Below are 19,006 nucleotides of genomic sequence, written 5' to 3' on the forward strand. Positions count from 1 at the left end.
TGTTCATTAAAACCTGATTTTTCTTGTGTCAACACATTTCTTTTAAAATCAACAGGAGTTGTCATGGAATCTGGTTCTGTCTTTCAATGGTATGATAGCAGTTGACAGCGTAGGAGCTCGTAGCTTTGAGTTTGGTGCTCACATAACACAGCAGCTTCAAACAGAAGCTTTTCTTGTTTGGTCAAGTGAAGGGTTTGTTGTCCCAGAAAAACATTCACTGTAGTTGGTGAAACTCAAATGTTTACCATTTGAGTAAAACTCTGTAATTGTACTGATCAGTACAAGGAGCAACCCAGTCTTTGTAGGGATTAGGGTTGGGATTCATTAGGATTTTAATGATTCCGAATCCTTACCGAATCCTTCAAAATGGTCTTAGTCCTTACCCAATCCTTCAAAATGGTCCGAGTCCTTACCCAATCCTTCAAAATGGTCCGAGTCCTTACCCAATCCTTCAAAATGGTCCGAGTCCTTACCCAATCCTCTGACTGAATCCTACATTGTATCCATGATACCTGCTACCAGACTATTAAATATCAGATCTCTGATGCTGAAAACTGAATTGGTTAATGAACTGATATCTGACAATTGTACTGACCTGCTCTGTCTCACTGAAACCTGGCTGCTTGTTGATGAGTATGTTAGTCTAAAAGAATCCACTCCTCCCAGTCACATAATACTCATATTCCTCCAGGCTCTGGCCCAGGAGGTGGAGTGGCAGCCATTTTTGACAAAAGTTTAGTTATAAATCCCAAACCCAAAATAAGTTTCAATTCATTTGAAAGCCTGATTCTCAGTTTGTCTCATCCAGCCTGGAAAACTCTACAGCCACTCTTATCTACTATTGTGTACCGCCCTCCTGGTCCTGACTCTGAATTCTGATCTGAATTCTCAGAGTTTCTATCAGTTTAGTTCTCAAATCAGATCAAGTCATGATTGTAGGTGACTTCAATGTTCATGTGGATGTTGATAACCACAGTCTGGTGCTGCATTTCTCTCTCTTCTAGACTCACTTGGTTTCCATCAGTCTGTTCATGAACCGACTCACCATCACAACAACACCCTTGACCTCGTCCTAACGTGGAATTGAAGCTGAACATCCAGTTGTATTTCCACAGAACGCTTTTATCAGACCATCAATTAATCGCTTTTGAATTTGCACTCATCAACGACACTCCACTCAGGAAAATGGTGGTTTCCAGATGTTTATCTGATCAGGCCACAGCTGGATTTAAGGAAGCGATTCCATTGGCGCTAAATTCAGTGTCTTGCCCCATTGTTACAGAGGACACTGTTGTCAACCTTAGTCCCTCCCAAACTGATCATTTTATCAAGAGTGCAACAGGCACCTTAAGAACAACTTTGGACTCAATTGCCCCATTAAAAAGAAATCTATAAATCCAAGGAAACAAGCACCTTGGTACAATTCAGAAACCAGACAGCTTAAACAAAAAACCCAGAAGTTAGAGAGAATATGGCGCTCCTCCAAACTGGAGGAGTCTCATACAATCCGGCAAGACAGCCTTAAAAGTTACAAGAAAGCCCTTCGTATAGCGAGAGCAGCCTACCACTCGGCACTCATCGAGGAGCAGAAGAACAACCCCAGGTTCCTCTTCAGTCCTGTAGCCAGACTGACAGAGAGCCACAGCTCTACTGAACCAAGCATTCCTGTTTCCCTGGGCAGAAAAGATTCTACGGACTTCTTTAATGACAAAATTGTCCTTATTAGAGAGAAAATTCACCTCCTCCTGCCATCAGCTGACAACATGGCACCTATAGCCTCAGAAGCCTTCGAGGCTGCTGGAGGACCAGACATGCACTTGACAGTTTTTCTACCGTTAGCCTTGATGAGCTCAGTTCAATCATTTCCTCCTCTAAACCATCTACCTGTCTTCTCGACCCCATCCCAACCAAGCTACTTAAGGACTCTCTACCCCTCGTTAGCCCCTCTCTCTTGGACATGATCAATGTGTTGCTGGTATCTGGTTACGTCCCACAGTCCTTTAAAGTGGCAGTAATTACACCCCTTCTCAAAAACGCAACCCTGGATCCAGGAGTTTTGGCCAACTACAGACCAATATCAAGTCTTCCATTTCTCTCCAAACTTCTGGAGAAAGCAGTTGCTCAACAGCTCTGTGACTTTCTCCACAGCAACAGCTCATGAGAGGATTTCCAGTCAGGGTTCAGGATTCATCCTAGCACAGAAACAGCACTAGTCAAAGTTACCAATGACCTCCTACTAGCATCAGATGAGGGACTGGTCTCTGTGCTGGTCTTATTAGATCTTAGTGGACCAATCCTCGTCACCCTTTATCCGCTTCCTCTCGGTCACATTATTAGGAAACACTCCATTAGTTTTCACTGCTAAGCAGACGACACACAGCTGTACGTATCAGTGCATCCTCATGAAATAAATCAGCTGACTAAACTGGAGGCCGTCTAAAGGAGATAAAAACTTGGATGACCCATAATTTCCCTCTATTAAACTCAGATAAAACTGAAGTCATTGTCCTGGGCCCAAAACACCTTAGAGACACCCTATCTCATGAGACAGGTACCCTGGAAGGCATTACCTTGGCCCCCAGCACGACCGTAAGGAACCTAGGAGTTCTCTTTGATCAGGATCTGTCCTTTAATGCCCACATGAAGCAAATTTCTAGGACTGCTTTCTTTCATTGACAAAACATCGCTAAGATCAGACACATCCTGTCTCAAAAAGATGCAGAAACACTAGTCCATGCCTTTGTCACTTCCAGGCTGGATTACTGCACCTCCCTCCTATCAGGCTGCACCAATAAGTCCCTAAAGACTCTCCAGCTGGTCCAGAATGCTGCTGCCGCGTGCTGACAAGAACTAGTAGAAGAGACCATGTCTCTCCTGGACTGGCTTCTCTGCATGGCTCCCTGTCAAATTTAGAATAGAATTCAAAATTCTCCTTCTAACATACAAAGTCCTCAACAGTCAGGCTCCTTCATCCCTGACAGAGCTCCTAGTCTCCTATTATCCAGCCAGAACCCTTCGCTCCCAGGATGCAGGGTTCCTGCTGGTTCCTAGAGTTTCTAAAAGTAGAACGGGAGCCAGAGCCTTCAGCTATCAGGCTCCCCTCCTGTGGAACCGTCTCCCAGTTTCGGTCCAGGACACAGACACCCTCTTGACCTTTAAGAGCAGACTTAAGACCTTCCTTTGCTTCTTAGGCTGGCCCTTAGATATGCTGCTATAGGCTTAGGCTGCTGGGGGATCTCCCATGGTGCACTGGGCTTCTCTCTCCTCCTCTCTTCCCTCTCTACCCTCCTATATGCAGTGTTGGGGTAGTTACTCAAAAAAAGTAATCCATTACACATTACTAGTTACTTTTAAAAAAGTAATCCCTTACTTTACTTAGTTATTCGCTGCTGAAAGTAACTAGTTACATTACTAGTTACACTACTTTTGGATTACTCCGCAATATCACCTGAGCTGCACCTAACTTGATTGCCAATGAACAACATATAGTTAGAACTTTATTACTGCAGTGCCCAGATCAGCACAAATGTGTATTCTAATGAGGAGGACATACACAAGAACTCTCTTTGATGCACTTTAATGCAACAAAGCTGTAAAATCACTTTACAGGAACATTTGCCAAAAAAGGCTACAAGACTTGCTGTATGCAAAATGTCTCAAAATAAAATTGGGATTAAAGCTTTCACTCTAATCTTAATTCACTCAGTAAATGTCTGATTCTGTTTCCATGAGGTGAGCATCAGCAAACTGAATTTCTTTACAACAATATAACATTCACTTATTAAATGTCTGTTTGTTTCCATGAGGTGAGCATCAGCAAACTGAATTTCTTAACAACATAACTTAAAAGAAGTTGTCCTTCCAACCACCCAGTGCAAACAAAGTTTGTTTAAATTATATCATTAAATAAAATAAGACAATGGCTCTCATCACAATATCAGACAATGAATGAGGCTTCAATGGAAAATAACTTAACACTACATATTAAGTGTAATTTGTAATTATGTGAACTACAGCTTTACAGTAATTTTTTTTCTTTAACAGTTTTTATTGATTTTCATATATACTGGACATACATTGTTTACAGCATAGATTGCATTATCAACAAAAGAACCCGTTCCCCATCCCTCCCAACTCTCCCTATCCCTCCCTCACAATTGCCCCTGGATAGTCCCAATTGTAGTTTTCTAAAAAAAAAAAAAAAAAAGGAAAATATTAGTAATCATATTAATTAATTAAAAAGATTAATCAAATGAAATTTAAAAAAAAAGAAAAAAAAAAGAGAAAAAAAAGGAAGGGGGGGGTCACCGCCACACAGGTGTTATTACTCCAGTTCCGCAGCTCGTTCAGTCTGCTTTATTTAATGGGATTTGCAAGCTTTCATAATACTCTAAAAAGGGAGTCCAAGTCTTATTAAAGTTTTGCAAAGACCCTTTGAGGGTATATCATATTTTCTCAAGCTTCAAAAATTGCATAGTGTCTTTAATCCATCTTGAGAAGCTAGGAGGAGCATGGTCTTTCCAGGAGAGGAGAATGATTCGTCTAGCGATCAGGGAAGTGAATGCAATGACTACACGAGGTTTGCCTCTAAGAGTATAGGTTTCAGGAATAAATCCAAATAAGGCACACATGGGGCTGGGAGTTATGTCTTTCTGAAACATTATAGTATAGGCATGAAAAATGTTAGCCCAAAATGTGCTAAGGTTGGGGCAGGACCAGAACACATGTATGAAGTCTGCTGGTTGGCTCTTACAGTGAGGGCATGAAGGGTCAATATTAGGGAAAATTTTTGCCAGCCTAGCCTTGGTCAAGTGTGCTCTCAGAACTATTTTAAGTTGAATCAAGCTGTGCTTAGCACAAGGGGAGGACGTGTGTATTAGGTTAAGCACTGTCTTCCATTGGTCATCTGTCACTTCCTTTCCGAGATCATCCTCCCACTGTTTTCTAATATCTTGCAAAGAATGAGGGATGATGTTGCAAATATTTTTGTAAAGAATTGACATTACACCTTTTTTATATGGGGACAATGATAGGATAAGATCAACTGTGTTGTTTTCCGGAAGATCTGGGAAAGAAGTCAAGTTTTTCTGAACAAAATTTCTAATTTGGAGATATCTAAAGAAATTAGTTTTTGGCAAATCATATAGCTGAGAAAGTTGAGAGAACGATCCAAACTTACCGTCAACGTATAGGTTGTAGAGCGATTTAATACCCCTTGAGGACCAAACTGCGAATGTAGAGTCAGTGAGAGAGGGTGGGAAATTATGGTTGTTCTCAACGGGGGAGTGTACTGATGTTGCTAGTAATTTGAAGTGCCTCCTAAATTGGAACCAAATCCGGACTGAGTGATAGACCACTGGGTTAGTACGAAATTGGTTTTGGGGGGAGGGGGGCGATGGGGCACATATTAAGGATCTTAGATTAAATTGATTACATGCATACTCAGTTTGCACCCAGGTTTCACCTTTGTCAGGTAGGTCACCGTCGATCCAATGTAACATCTGCTTAATATTACATGCCCAATAATAATACATAAAATTAGGTAGGGCCAAGCACGCAAATTTTTTTGAGCTCTGGAGAACCTTTGTTTTAATTCTATGTGGTTTGCCATTCCAAATAAATGATGTTATACACCCTTCTAATGATTTAAAGAATGATTTTCTGATCATTATGGGAATGTTCTGAAAGAGGTAGAGAAATTTTGGTAGGACAATCATTTTAACGAGGTTAATTCTACCTACTAGAGACAGTGGGAGGTTCTTCCATCTGTCCATATCTTTTTTACATTTCCCTAATAAAATACCAAAGTTCTTTTTGAAGAGAGAAGAAAAAGTTGGTGTAATTTCAATCCCAAGATATTTGAAGCCTTTGCTTACTGTTTTAAATGGAAAATGAGATGTAGGGATTAGAGAAGCCATCCGATTAAGAGGGAACATTTCACTTTTTTCATCATTGACTTTGTAACCTGAGACTCTCCCAAACAGACTTAGGGTATCAAGAATGACAGGAATAGATTTTAAGGGGTTTGAGACATATAAAAGGAGATCATCTGCATATAATGATAACTTGTATGTGAGGCCGCTTCGTTCCACACCTAAGAAGTCCTTTGACTGTCGAAGAGCGATGGCTAAAGGTTCAATTGCAATGGCAAAAAGTAGTGGTGATAGGGGGCAGCCCTGGCGTGTGCCTCTACCAAGAGAGAAATATTCGGATTGCTGTCCGTTAGTGATGACGGAGGCAAGAGGGTTGGCATAGAGGAGTTTTATCCAAGAAATAAAGGAGTTTTCAAATCCAAATTTTTCCAGTACTAGAAGCAGATATTGCCATTCTACTCTATCGGACGCTTTTTCGGCGTCAAGCGAGATCACCACTTCGGGAGGGGAGGAAGGCGGGGAGTAAACTATATTAAGGAGCCGTCTAATGTTTGAGCTAGAGTGCCTATTTATAATGAACCCAGTTTGGTCTGGCGAAATTATTTGTGGTATAACCTTCTCCAATCTCTTTGCTAATATTTTGGATAAAATTTTGTAGTCAATGTTTAGTAAGGAAATAGGGCGATAGGAGGCACATTGGAGCGGATCCTTGCCTGGTTTTGGTAGCAGGGTTATTGCAGCTTGTCGCAAGGTTGGTGGAAGATGACCAGATGACATGGATTCATTAAACATTGTTTGGAGCAGTGGGCACAGCTGGAGTGCAAATTTTTTATAAAATTCTGAATTATACCCATCCGGGCCAGATGCTTTGTTGCATTTTAAGGATTTAATGGCTTCTAAAATTTCAGTACTAGTGATCTCAGAACCCATACCGAGCTCATACCGGATGGAACAGAGCGAAAATTTAGGTTTTCAGTGGGGTAGGGGAGGTGGGGTATTGACTATCAATCCGTGCGATCGATTGGGAGATATCATTAAGTTTGGCGATCCTGATTTTCTTTGCCCTAGAGGAGTATTCGATTATTTGCCCCCGGAGATAGACCTTAAGGGTCTCCCAAAGGGTTGAGTGGGAGATTTCTGGAGAAGTGTTGGTTTCAAGAAAAAATTGAATCTGAGAATAGATGTGATTTACGAAATTTTCATCAGCTAGAAGGAGAGGGTTAAGTCTCCATTTGTGAGAGGGCCTAGAGCAGTTTGGTCAAGAAACACGAAATGAGACCGCACCGTGATCAGAAATTGTAATACTGTGGTAGGAGCAATCGCTAACATTTCCCAACAATCTATTATCTAAAAGAAAGTAGTCTATGCGAGTATATGTGTGATGGGAGTTAGAGAAAAAGGAAAATATTTTTCTATCATTAAATTTAAATCTTCAAATGTCTGAAACACCGTTTTGAGCAATGAAATCATTTACAACTTTAGCAGATTTAGTCAGAGGTTGAGTCTTGTTTGAGGACCTGTCTAATACAGTATTGAGTACGCAGCTAAAGTCACCCCCTATAATCAGATTGTAATTATCGTGGCAGGGTATGGTGGAGAATAATTTATTGAAAAAATTGCTATCGTCATAGTTTGGGGCATAAACATTGACAAGGATAACAGGACTGGCAAACAATAGGCCAGCAACAATAATAAATCTACCATTCGTGTCTGCAATCACCTCCTTAGCTTGGAAGAGGATGTCCTTATGTATGAGAATTGCTGTCCCCCTGGCTTTGGCATTAAACCGTGAATGGTATACCTGGCCAACCCAACCTCTCTTCAGATAGTTTATGTGGGTATTTTTAAGATGAGTTTCTTGAAGGAAGACTATATCAGAATTTAACTGTTGTAAATACGAACCTATTCTTTGTCGTTTGACCCAAGTATTCATACCTTTGGCGTTTAATGACACAAAGTGGATTGGCTGATTTTGCCTGCAGTTAGATGTCATATCTTATGAGGAAATGAGGATATATATGGTGTAGGCAGTGAAGGCTGGGGCAAAAAAAAAAAAAAAAAAAAAAGAGGAAAAAGAAAAGAGAGACGTCTCTCAAGGAAGGGGCATGGAGGGCACGACCAGTGCTCTCAACTACCGTTGCTAAGAACAACTGACTAACACTAACACAAGAACTCTGTTTACACTTAAAATACTTTACAGATTTAAACATGAAACTGTGCAAAGGCATTACAGGGCTTATTAATAATAAACCATTGTAACTTCTGTGGAGCGTTTCCACGAACAGATATTCATAAAATATATCTGAGTAATAAAAATGCTTATATAAAAGTAAAAATAAGTAATAACAGACAGGATAACAGTGACAGCCTGCTAACAGCCTGTAACATTAATATTCCCGAGAATGAACATAGGACGTTTGTCACACTTAGATTATGGCATGCCTATATAGCCTATAGCCTGCGTTAGAAGGCAATGTAATGGCTTTCCGTGGCATTACAATACTGTCCAGTAACTCACTACTTTTCATAAATATTTCATGGAGTTGTCGGGGTGTGGGATGTGTCCGGCTGTTTATTAGCAAGAAAGGAGGAGACCTCACCTGGCGAGAGAAAAGTCATTTTTTGTCCAGCCTTGTCGGAGATTTGGAGCTTGGCAGGGAAGAACATCCTGCATGTAAACCCGGCGTTTTTCAGTTGTGACTTGACCGTGAGGAAAGCCGCCCTCTTCTTCGAGATTTCAGCGCTGTAGTCGGGGTACATGTGAACCTTGGCTCCGCGGAATGTGAGCGGTCCGGCCTCCCTCGCTCGTCTCATGATGCGTTCCTTCGTCTGGTAGTGATGGATCCGAGCGATAAATGGACGCGGACGGTCACCCTGTTTCCTCGGGATGGCGACACGATGAGCCCTGTCGACCGTTGGGGGGGTCGGGAAAGCCTCGGGACCAAATATTTCCTTAATGAATGTCTCCATGAAGGGGGTGGGTTGAGTTCCCTCAGCCTTCTCAGGTATGCCGATTATTCGGATGTTATTGCGCCTCGATCTGTTTTCCAGGTCATCCACTTTAAGTCTGAGTGACTCGTTTTCACTGGACAGGGCTGAGCAGGTGGATTCGAGGGTGGCCAGCCTGGTCTCCATCTCGTTAAGAGAAGCTTCAATGTCGTTTATTGTTTCTTCATGCCTGTCGATGGTAGCCCGGTCAGCGGAGAGCTGTGTGGAAAGTTTAGCTATAATGCGGTCCTCCATTAACTTCAACAATCTTTCCATGTCCGCGAGAGTCAGTGGCGCATTGCTAGCTGCTGGTAGCATGTCTTGGCTAGCTTGCGTTCCGTCCTCGTGGCTTTTGTTCGGCTGCTCTTCGGCTGGCTGACTCTGCTTTTTGGTTGTTTTCCCCATGGTTTAATGTTTAAATATATGTTTGCACAGCTTGACTGTGGTGATAAAGAGCAAATCTTTAAATTTTCAAGTTTTAGTCCGGATTTAAACAGAGCTCTCCCGGTTTGCGACTTACTCCTCCATCCGTCAAACCGGAAGTCTACAGTAATTTTTTTTCATCCTACTCGACATTCTCATCAAAGAAATGGTTATACCTCAGCAGGAGGAGTCTCTCAAACCGTTTGTCGGACAACCTGCTCCTCCTGGGAGTCAGTACCAGGCTGCCAAGGCTAAAGAGCCTCTCAACCGGTGCACTAGAGGGTGTGGCTGTGTTGTACTTCAGTGATTCAGTCTTTATCGTGGGGAAACGGTGCAGGATCTCCATCTCTGACCCCGACTGCAAATAGTCAATGACTTCAGTTTCATGGTTGTAGGGGGCTGGATCCTCCTCATCAAAGTCAAAAAGGTCATCCTTACTTGTGCTGGAGGCGGGTGTCTGAGGTGCACGTACAACCTGCTTGTCGTGGGGGTAAGCACGGCATTCAGTGATCAGCAATGTCTTGAAGGCATCTCTCCTCTCTTCTTCTTTCAGCCACCGCATTTGAAACCTTGGTAGTGTGACAGCAGCAAGGAGAGCATCTTTGCTGTCCAGCAGCAGCTCAAATCCTTTCTTGATGGCCTGCAAATACGATGTGGAAAGATTTGATGAGCTTGGCCGTGTACAGTATAATTTGCAATAGTATAAGATTCATCTACTCAGCTGTAGTTGCCATGTGAGTAAATGAGGGATTGTGACATATCTGTGGATTCACTTCAAAAAGTTTAAAAATAATTATGAATTGACATTTTATGGTGCTTCATGTAGTGTACATTCACTTATTAGATTTTGTATATGTATGTGATGTCCACATGAATGGACTTTTTATTTATTCTATTATCTTAATAATTAGCTGTTAGTTAACTCTGATGCAATTACTTTAAATTTGTGCTGTCCCTGTAAAAAAAAAACACTAAAATAAATTCATACATCAAATTCATAAAAGAATGCTTTTGACTTTCCAATTCAAGATTATTAAAACATACATACCTGTACTATGGCATTAGGCAGGCCTGCTGTCATCTGGGAGAGCCCATCTTGCAGTGCCAGTGTCCTTGACATCAGAATCTCCAGTGTTGGCAGGAGACTGCCATAATCGCAGTTATCTTCGCCTTGTAATATGTCCAAAGCCACTGTGAGTGGTTTCATGACTGTGCAGGATTCCTGAAGGAACTGATATTCCCGTTCAGTGAAGGCTTTCATTTCTAGTCGACTGCAGAGAGTGTTCAACTCTGACATGGGAATGTCAATGATGCGGGACAGGGCATCATGGAGGGAGTTCCATCTCGTTGTTGTAGGTACTATGAGTGTTCTTTTGCACACTCTCAACAAGTTCAGATGCCACAGTAGAACGGCTGGTTTTATTCCAGAGGGCAGAACACTTCCCAGTTGCACTTCTGTAAACAGATTTGGACTCGGAGTTTGCTGTGAGCCACTTGTCAGCATCATTACTCGAAATCAAATTCAGTTATTTAGATAGCGATAGACAGATAGATAGACAGATATTCAGTAGCGGCCTCCTCACCTGTATTCTGCTTAGGATGTTACGGAAACTCGGCGATTCCACAGTCGAAATAGGCAGCATTTCCTCCACGATGTATGCTGCTACAAGCCTCTGTATCTCAACTTTTGTCGATACATGTTGTTGAAAATCAAGCCTCGTCTGCTTCGATGGTGTCGGCATGTTTTCCTCAGCGTCACTCGGGGTCCGTCCTTCTTTAGCCACTAGCTTGGTGTTAGCATGTTGCCGATGTCGGTGCTTGGACAGATTTGAGGTGATGTTTGAGGCAGTGGATAGTTGCTTCTGGCCAGGGCATAATGTACATTTTACAGTCACATTCTTCGCCTGTAGCGCAACAAATTCGAAGTAGTGCGCGTATCTCCACCCGTCAAAAGACGTCCTGAGCGGCTCTGCCATCATTTCTTCTCCACCTTCATGAAATCGCGCTCCGGTCACGAGGTCACGTAAAATCACGTTCCTGAGGTCAGACAAGTGTTGCGGAGCCGTGAACATGCATGAAAGGGATGTTGGATTTTTTTTTCTGTCCTCGCGCTCTGCATGTAGCTGAACAGCTTAAAGTAACTAAAGTAACGTAATTTTTTTTGTCTAAGAGTAACTGTAATGTGATTACACAAATTACAACTGTAACGCGGTACATTACTGCGTTACTGGCGAATGTAATCCCGTTACAGTAACGCGTTACTTTGTACCGCGTTACACCCAACACTGCCTATATGTGTCATATATAAATCATACTCATACGTATCACTAACTCCTCTTCTTCTCCCCTCATCCCAGATCCTGGGTGCTGCTGGAGGAGGCTGCAGACCTGAAGAGGCTCAAGCTGCCACCCGGAGCTCCACCTGCTCACGTCCCCGTCTGTCCATCAGTCTCTTCCCTTTATAACTCTCTTTATCTCTGTCCCTCTCTTTCCTTCTGCATATCTGTCTTCCTCCATTGTCTGTCTTTGTCTCTGCCCTGCTCTCCTGCTCTCTTTCCCCCCAACCAGTCAAAGTAGAAGGCTGTCCCCACTGAGCCTGGATCTGCTCGACGTTCCTGCTTGTTAAAGGAAGGTTTTCATCGCCACTGTTCCAGGATGTGCTTGCTGATGGAGAATTGTTGGTGTAAATTCAGTGAAGGAGTGAGGTACTGGACCTGCTCTACTTGGAAAGAGTCAGGAGAGAACTTTTGTTGGGATTTGGCGCTAAATAAATACAATTGACTTGACTTGACTTGACATACTTAAAAAAGTATATCGTCCATCATCGTCTTCCGCTTATTCCTTACTCAGAAGGGTTGCGGGGGGCTGGAGCCTATCCCAGCATCGACGGGTGAGAGGCGGGGTTCACCCTGGACAGGTCGCCAGTCCATCGCAGGGCCAACATACAGAGACGAACAACCATTCACACTCACATTCATACCTACGGTCAATTTAGAGAATCCAATCAGCCCAGTCCCAAAATTGATGTCTTTGGATGGTGGGAGGGGGCCGGAGTACCCGGGGAGAACCCAAGCAGGCACGGGGAGAACATGGAGACTCACATAGAAAGATCCCGCGCCCGAGCCGGGACTCGAACCTGGAACCTTCTTGCTGTGAGGCAACAGTGCTGACCACTGCACCACCGCGCAGCCCTAAAAAAGTACTTAATTAACACAAATGCAATCATACCAACACAAAAACTTGATTCTAACTTGCACAGTACAATTAGAAGATTTGTGTAAAGAAATGGATCAGACATTTAGGTTGTTGGGAGCATGAATAAACTTAACAGTTCTTTTGCAAGGGACTTACCATATCTGCTTTTTCTGGACGAATCCTAGACTGTTCTTGGCTACTGAGAGCACTCTGATGGTGTTGATGACAGAGGTAGGACATTCGGTTCCTTTAATGGATTCGAGTCCTTCTGGGTCACTCGCTTAACAGATCCGGGTTAACGGGTCTTTTGAGTCACTTGAGTCAGTATCACCAAGACCACAATCCTAGATGACACACAGCCTGTGAGTGACAGCTGTCATAACCCAGCTCTTAGGCCATGACAAAACTGGGAACAGACAAGCGGCGGACGGCCATAAAGTAAATATTTATTTAAACAAGGTAATCGACTGAAGTTAAACAATACAAAAATGGAGTGTGGAAGTCAGTCAGTTCAGCAGTGTAAGTGTGGATGTGTGGAAAATGAAGTGCAGGGTGTTGTGGGTGAAACCAAACAAAAGACAAACCCAAATCACAGCTGCCCGCTGAGATGCGACCAGGTAGAAGAGAGAACCAGAACTGCTGCAAGTTGGCCCTTTTCTATTTCTATTACTCAGATAAGTCAGTTGGTCACCAAGGCCAAGGCCTCCACTTGCTCCCTTGACCCCATGCCCACAGCTCTGGTCAAGGGCTGCCTCCCGTCTCTCAACTCTAACATTACGGGCATTGTCAATGCATCACTCTTGTCTGGTTCGGTGCCCATCAGCTTGAAAAACGCCTCTGTCACTCCCATCCTGACAAAGGTCGGCTTGGACCTCACTGACCTTGGACACTATCGACCAATCTCCAACCTCCCTTTCATCAGTAAGACACTCAAGAGAGCAGTTGCCACCCAGCTCCACCATCACGTCCACCAATGAACTGCATGAACCATTTCAATCTGCCTACAAGACCCACCACAGCACTGAGACAGCCCTCATAAGGATCACAAATGACTTCCTGAGGGCTGCGGATTCTGGCATGCTGGTCCTGTTGGACCTTACTGCTGCCTTCAACACAGTCTCCCACTCCATTCTTCTGACCCGCCTTTCCACCCATGTTGGACTCACTGGTACTGCTCTGTCCTGGTTCCACTCCTACTTGTCTGACAAAACAGTTCATCACTATTAATGGATCCAGCTCTCACCCTGCCCCCGTCGACTACGGTGTGCCACAAGGTTCTGTCCTTGGCCCCCTCCTCTTCATCATCTACAAGCTCCCACTTGATCAGATCATCCGCCATCATGGTTTAAATTCCCACTGCCATGCTGATGATTCCCAACTGTATCTCAGCACATCACCATCTGCCCTGCTCCCCCTACAATTTCTTATAGACTGCCTGCATGAAATTAAATCCTGGATGACCACCGACCTGCTCCAACTCAACAGCCAGAAAACGGAAGTCATTGCCATCGCTCCTAACGCTCTGCTTAACAACGTTTTGGATCTTGTCCTCTCAGTGGATGGTGTCTCAGCCTCTCTGTCCACGTAGGTCTGCAACCTTGGTGTCATCCAGGATTCAACCCTTTCATTTGACTCACACATTAAATCTGTCACCAAATCTGCCTTCTTCCACCTCAGAAACATCTCCAGACTCCGGCCATCACTCTGACTCTGTTGCTGAAACCCTCATACACGCCTTCATCACCTCACGTCTGGACGATTGGAATGCCATCCTCCATGGGATCACCAATAAAACTATGGACTGGCTTCAACATGTGCAAAACTTGGCTGCCAGGGTTCTCACCCACAACAAACCCTGGCAGCACATCCCCCACCCCCACTGGCTCCCCACCAAATACCGGATGACCCTCAAACTCCTCATCCTCACCTACAAATCTCTGCATGCACTGGCCCCTCAGTATCTATCCCACCTCCTTCACGTTCACCATCCCTCATGGAACCTGCAGTCTGCCAACCTGGGTCTCCTGACCGTCCCCTGCACAAGCAGACGCACCTTTGGGAGCAGGGCCTTCAGTGTGGATGCTCCCACTCTGTGGAATTTGCTCCCAATACATCTGGGCGAGGCCCAAACCCTGGAATCCTTTAAATCTTTGTTGAAGAGGCACTTGTTCTCCCAGGCCTTCACCTGTTAAATTTGTCGTCTTGTTGTTTTCGGTGTTATTGTTAAGCGTCCTTGGGTGTCGTGAAAGGCGCTATATAAATCATAATTATTATTATTATTATCATGATTATTATTTCCCCTGGAGAGGAGCACTGGGCCCAGGTGCTCCCAGTCAGCGGTCATGCCAATAATAACGTGGGAGGAGAGGAAGACAGAGAGGCTTACCACACCAGACAATATGCCTCACATTGGCCGGGCTGTCACACAGCTGTGTTTCTGAACTTGCCAATACTGGCAGCTAGGCTACTTGCTAAAAGCTAGATAGATGGTAGATCTACTACACGAGAATATACAGGTTAAGAGGAAAGTTACTGACACAGTTTGTTCACGTAGCCTCGTGGCAGCAGGAAGTGCAGGACCAAAGGGTGAACAGAGACAACAGACTCACCAATCCTGGGTTACTTAAAGGACCTGAGTGAAAGATCTGAGTTGGTCTGAGTTAACCCAATTCTAGTTGATGATGCTTGCCCTGGCTGCGGGCCTTCCTGGAGCAGCTTCATCCTGCACAGCCTGCGGGTGGGACAGTGAGGACAGTGGCGCTGGTTACGAAGGTTTTCTCAGGTAAAATTAGCTCCAAACTAAATCTGACATATTTTGATGACATCATGATGTCAATTGTTCATAAATATGCACTGACCTTGTCAAATAAAGATAGAAAGAAAGTAAATCTATTTTTAGGATTTAAGTGGGTTTATTAATGCATTTAGTTTTGCAAATGAAAAGTTTTGTTTACAAAATAAAAACCTTTGCTTGCAGCTGAAGATTTTGTTTGAGAGTCAAAAAGATTTGCTGCCACATAAATCAGGGTTTTTGTGTCTTTTTTATGCTATAAAACAAAACAGGTTTGGGAGCAAATCTTTCCACGTTAAATTTTTTTTTAAATGCAATTCAAAAGAATTTGAGATCATCTCACAATTTTGTTTGCAGATCAAACAGCTTGGTTTCGGGGTCAAAAACCTTTTCTTTGTTCAGGCCAAGTTGAAGGGCGACCTGGATGCATCCTGAAGGAAAGGGACTCCCACCTTCCCACTTCCAGGCCGCTCTCTCCATGACTGCACTGGAGGATTGATTCCAGCTTTTTGACGCAGGAAACACAAAACAATAATTTAAGCCCATCGAAGTCTCAATATGAAATAAAATACAATATAATAAGAAAAGGGAGGGGGACACAGACGTTCAACTAGAGAACACCAAGCAAACCCACACCGAAAAAGGAGAGAGTTTCCTTGTTGCTCTAAATTATATTTCTTAACTAAATGACATCTACACACACACACACAACTACATGAACCTTTTGTGTCTTTTGGCTTTGATACAGAACAAATATTAACACCTCAGAGCATTTCCGTGTTCCGGTGTTATCTAGCAACAGGTCTGCTAGCTTAGCATGCAGCAAACTTCTCTATTTAAAAGATTACGACAAAGTCTTCAACTTCAAACATTAAAGATAGTATTGCGAATAAGTTGTGACTATCATCCCTTAATCGGGAACACGTATTTATGTATTTCATAGGAATTGTAGCCCACCTGGGTTGACAAATCAAGAGGGGCAGCGTTTAGCGTCGGCGTAGCTCGGCTGGAGGATTTCTTCTCCACTTCACCTCAATTTGGCATGAAGCTCCTCCCGAGCTCTGCGCGCCCTCTGCTGGCCGACATTAGTACTGCTCTAAAGCGGGAACAAAGTACCCCGTCATCTGAATTTCAATCACTTGTTAAAACACAGCGAGCAAAAAGCCTGATTCTCATAAAAGACGCAGTTCAACATGAAACACCTCAATAACAAGGATGTGCAGCCACAAATCAAAGTCACATCCAAGGTGACTGAACTCTGACCAGTCTACCATCCAGTCCCCCATCAAGCTGGCTTGCTCTCCCTGCCTCCCCTTCCATGAACCAGTCTACCATCCAGTCCCCCATCAAGCTGGCTTGCTCTCCCTGCCTCCCCTTCCATGAACCAGTCTACCATCCAGTCCCCCATCAAGCTGGCTTGCTCTCCCTGCCTCCCCTCCCATGAACCAGTCTACCATCCAGTCCCCCATCAAGCTGGCTTGCTCTCCCTGCCTCCCCTTCCAGAAGATTCCTTCTTCAACTGTTATTAACATTTCCATGTTTCCTCCATTCTGCATTGTAAACTGTTTTCTTGTCTGTACCAACATCGACTGCACGTCTGTCCCTCCTGGTGAGGGATCCTCCTCTGTTGCTCACCCTGAGGTTTCTCAGATTTTTCCCTGTTCAAAGGGTTTTCTATGGAGTTTTTCCTCAGTCGATGTGAGGGTCTGAGGACAGAGGATGTTGTTATGATGCCATGAAGCCTGGAGACAAACTGGTGGTGAAAACGGCTCTACAAAGAAAATTACCTTGCCTTGCCTGAAATACTGAGATATAATTTAAGAGGCCATATCGCGCATGCACGCACACAAACACTGACGCACTCACACACACACTGACGCACACACGCAATTTTCCATCCATAGAAACACTCATTGCAACAGCGCATGTTAACTCAATATTTTTCTTATATAAGAGTGATAAAATTATCCTTTTTAATCAGACACTGTTTATTAATTTATTGATACACGCTGACATTTATTTTTGAATGTCTTGTATGTGTGAGCGCGCAGTCCTGAGAGGATGAGGAGAATTAAAAAACAACAGTGACACCTCGCAACCAGGCGCTTCAGCAGACGTCATCACGTAGCCCCGCCCATCACGATATAGCTGATATATGGAGACGGAAGCAGATCATCAACGGTTATTTCACCTCCAGCTGCTCGGAGAGTCTCGTACTTTCTGAGGAGCCACTAAAACTTGCAGGGACATCTTTGAACGAGCTTCTCCCAGCTTTTTGGGAGTTTCGGCGGCCTTCAGCGACCCTCGGGGAGCTTCAGCGCGGTAAGACCCGATTCACCCGCTTCTTATCCACTCATGGTCCACCGTGCGAGGCTGGGCTCAGTTCGCCTTCCTGCCCCGGACTGCAGTCCACAATGAAGTGAGATTGATAATTGACAGAAATCTACAGGAATCTGTTAGTTTTACAGTTCGTCACTATAGTTCAGTTCGTACAGTACAGTTCGTCTCCAGGCTTCATGGCATCATAACAACATCCTCTGTCCTCAGACCCTCACATCGACTGAGGAGAAACTCCATAGAAAACCCTTTGAACAGGGAAAAATCTGAGAAACCTCAGGGTGAGCAACAGAGGAGGATCCCTCACCAGGAGGGACAGACGTGCAGGAGATGTTGTTACAGACAAGAAAACAGTTTACAATGCAGAATGTGGGAAACATGGAAATGTTAATAACAGTTGAAGAAGGAAGCTTCTGGAAGGGGAGGCAGGGAGAGCAAGCCAGCTTGATGGGGGACTGGATGGTAGACTGGTTCATGGGAGGGGAGCGCAGGGAGAGCAAGCCAGCTTGATGGGGGACTGGATGGTAGACTGGTTCATGGGAGGGGAGGCAGGGAGAGCAAGCCAGCTTGATGGGGGACTGGATGGTAGACTGGTTCATGGAAGGGGAGGCAGGGAGAGCAAGCCAGCTTGATGGTAGACTGGTTCATGGGAGGGGAGGCAGGGAGAGAAAGCCAGCTTGATGGGGGACTGGATGGTAGACTGGTTCCTGGAAGGGGAGCGCAGCGCACCGGTGTAACAGTGGGGAATAAGGGGGGGGGGGCGATGCAGGCGGCGGTTGGAGCCCTGGTGGATCTGTGGAAACACAGAGAGACTGAGAGACACCAAGGACAAACTACAAAGTGCAACAAGTAATGGTAATGAGGAGAGGAGAGGAGGAGAGAGGGGGAGAGGAGAGGAGAGGAGGGAAGGGCTCCATGTAACCTGATGTGTCCCCCAGCAGTCTCAGCCTATAGCAGCATAGCTATCAATGGTTCAGAGCTACCTCAACCAGTCCTAACTGACGGCTCTGTCATAGAGGAAGGTCTTAAGCCTGGACTTAAACGTAGTTAAAGTGTCTGCCTCTCTGACCCATGGAGAGATGCTGGTTCCACAGTAGAGGAGCCCGGTAACTAAAGGCTCTACCTCCCAGTCTGTTTTAGAGATACTGGGAGTCACTAAAAGACCTGCATTCTGGGAGTGGAGTGCTCTGGTGGACAGCAGGGACTAATGAGTTCTTTCAGATAGGATGGGGCTTTATCATTGAGAGCCTTATAAGTCAGCAGAAGGATTTTGAAGGAATCCTGAAGGAAAGGGACTCCCACCTTCCCACTTCCAAGCCGCTCTCTCCATGACTGCACTGGAGGATTGATTCCAGCTTTTTGACGCAGGAAACACAAAACAATAATTTAAGCCCATCGA

General features: G+C 44.4%; 1 protein-coding gene and 1 pseudogene across 5 annotated transcripts; one reads left to right on the forward strand and one right to left on the reverse strand.

Annotated features, from left to right (window-relative positions):
• The first annotated feature begins 505 nt into the window (after positions 1-505).
• On the forward strand, positions 506-3,217 carry LOC147245802 (uncharacterized; annotated as a pseudogene).
• Positions 3,218-6,977: 3,760 nt separating this feature from the next.
• Positions 6,978-16,274, reverse strand: LOC147245803 (uncharacterized). 5 transcript variants are annotated; one of them, XM_086185834.1, is made up of 6 exons: positions 16,228-16,274; positions 15,614-15,775; positions 15,089-15,210; positions 12,636-12,823; positions 10,333-11,321; positions 6,978-9,924 (listed from the first exon to the last, which is right to left on the reverse strand). In XM_086185834.1, the coding sequence occupies exons 5-6, from the start codon at positions 10,789-10,791 to the stop codon at positions 9,427-9,429; spliced, it is 957 nt and encodes a 318-aa protein (XP_086041960.1). In that variant the 5' UTR covers positions 10,792-11,321; positions 12,636-12,823; positions 15,089-15,210; positions 15,614-15,775; positions 16,228-16,274; the 3' UTR covers positions 6,978-9,426. The 5 variants fall into 5 exon arrangements, 4 of the variants coding, with proteins under 4 accessions (XP_086041960.1, XP_086041961.1, XP_086041959.1 ...); XR_015110193.1 differs by lacking the exons at positions 12,636-12,823; positions 15,089-15,210; positions 15,614-15,775; positions 16,228-16,274 and having other exon boundaries at positions 10,333-10,739; positions 10,868-12,366; XM_086185835.1 differs by lacking the exons at positions 15,089-15,210; positions 15,614-15,775; positions 16,228-16,274 and having other exon boundaries at positions 12,636-13,573.
• Between the last annotated feature and the right edge of the window lie 2,732 nt (positions 16,275-19,006).

This window comes from Aulostomus chinensis, chromosome 18 (genome assembly GCF_037954235.1).
Source record: "Aulostomus chinensis isolate RoL2024-O1b breed Wild chromosome 18, RoL_Achi_v1.0, whole genome shotgun sequence".
Lineage (NCBI taxonomy): Eukaryota > Metazoa > Chordata > Actinopteri > Syngnathiformes > Aulostomidae > Aulostomus > Aulostomus chinensis.

Bases quoted from the DNA above. Each gene is read 5' to 3' on its own strand.
- LOC147245803 (XM_086185834.1), bottom strand. From the start codon at position 10,791: ATGATGCTGACAAGTGGCTCACAGCAAACTCCGAGTCCAAATCTGTTT. The intron at 9,925-10,332 runs GTATGTATGTTT...TCGTATTTGCAG, and splicing joins TGCCTAATGCCATAGTACAG to GCCATCAAGAAAGGATTTGA.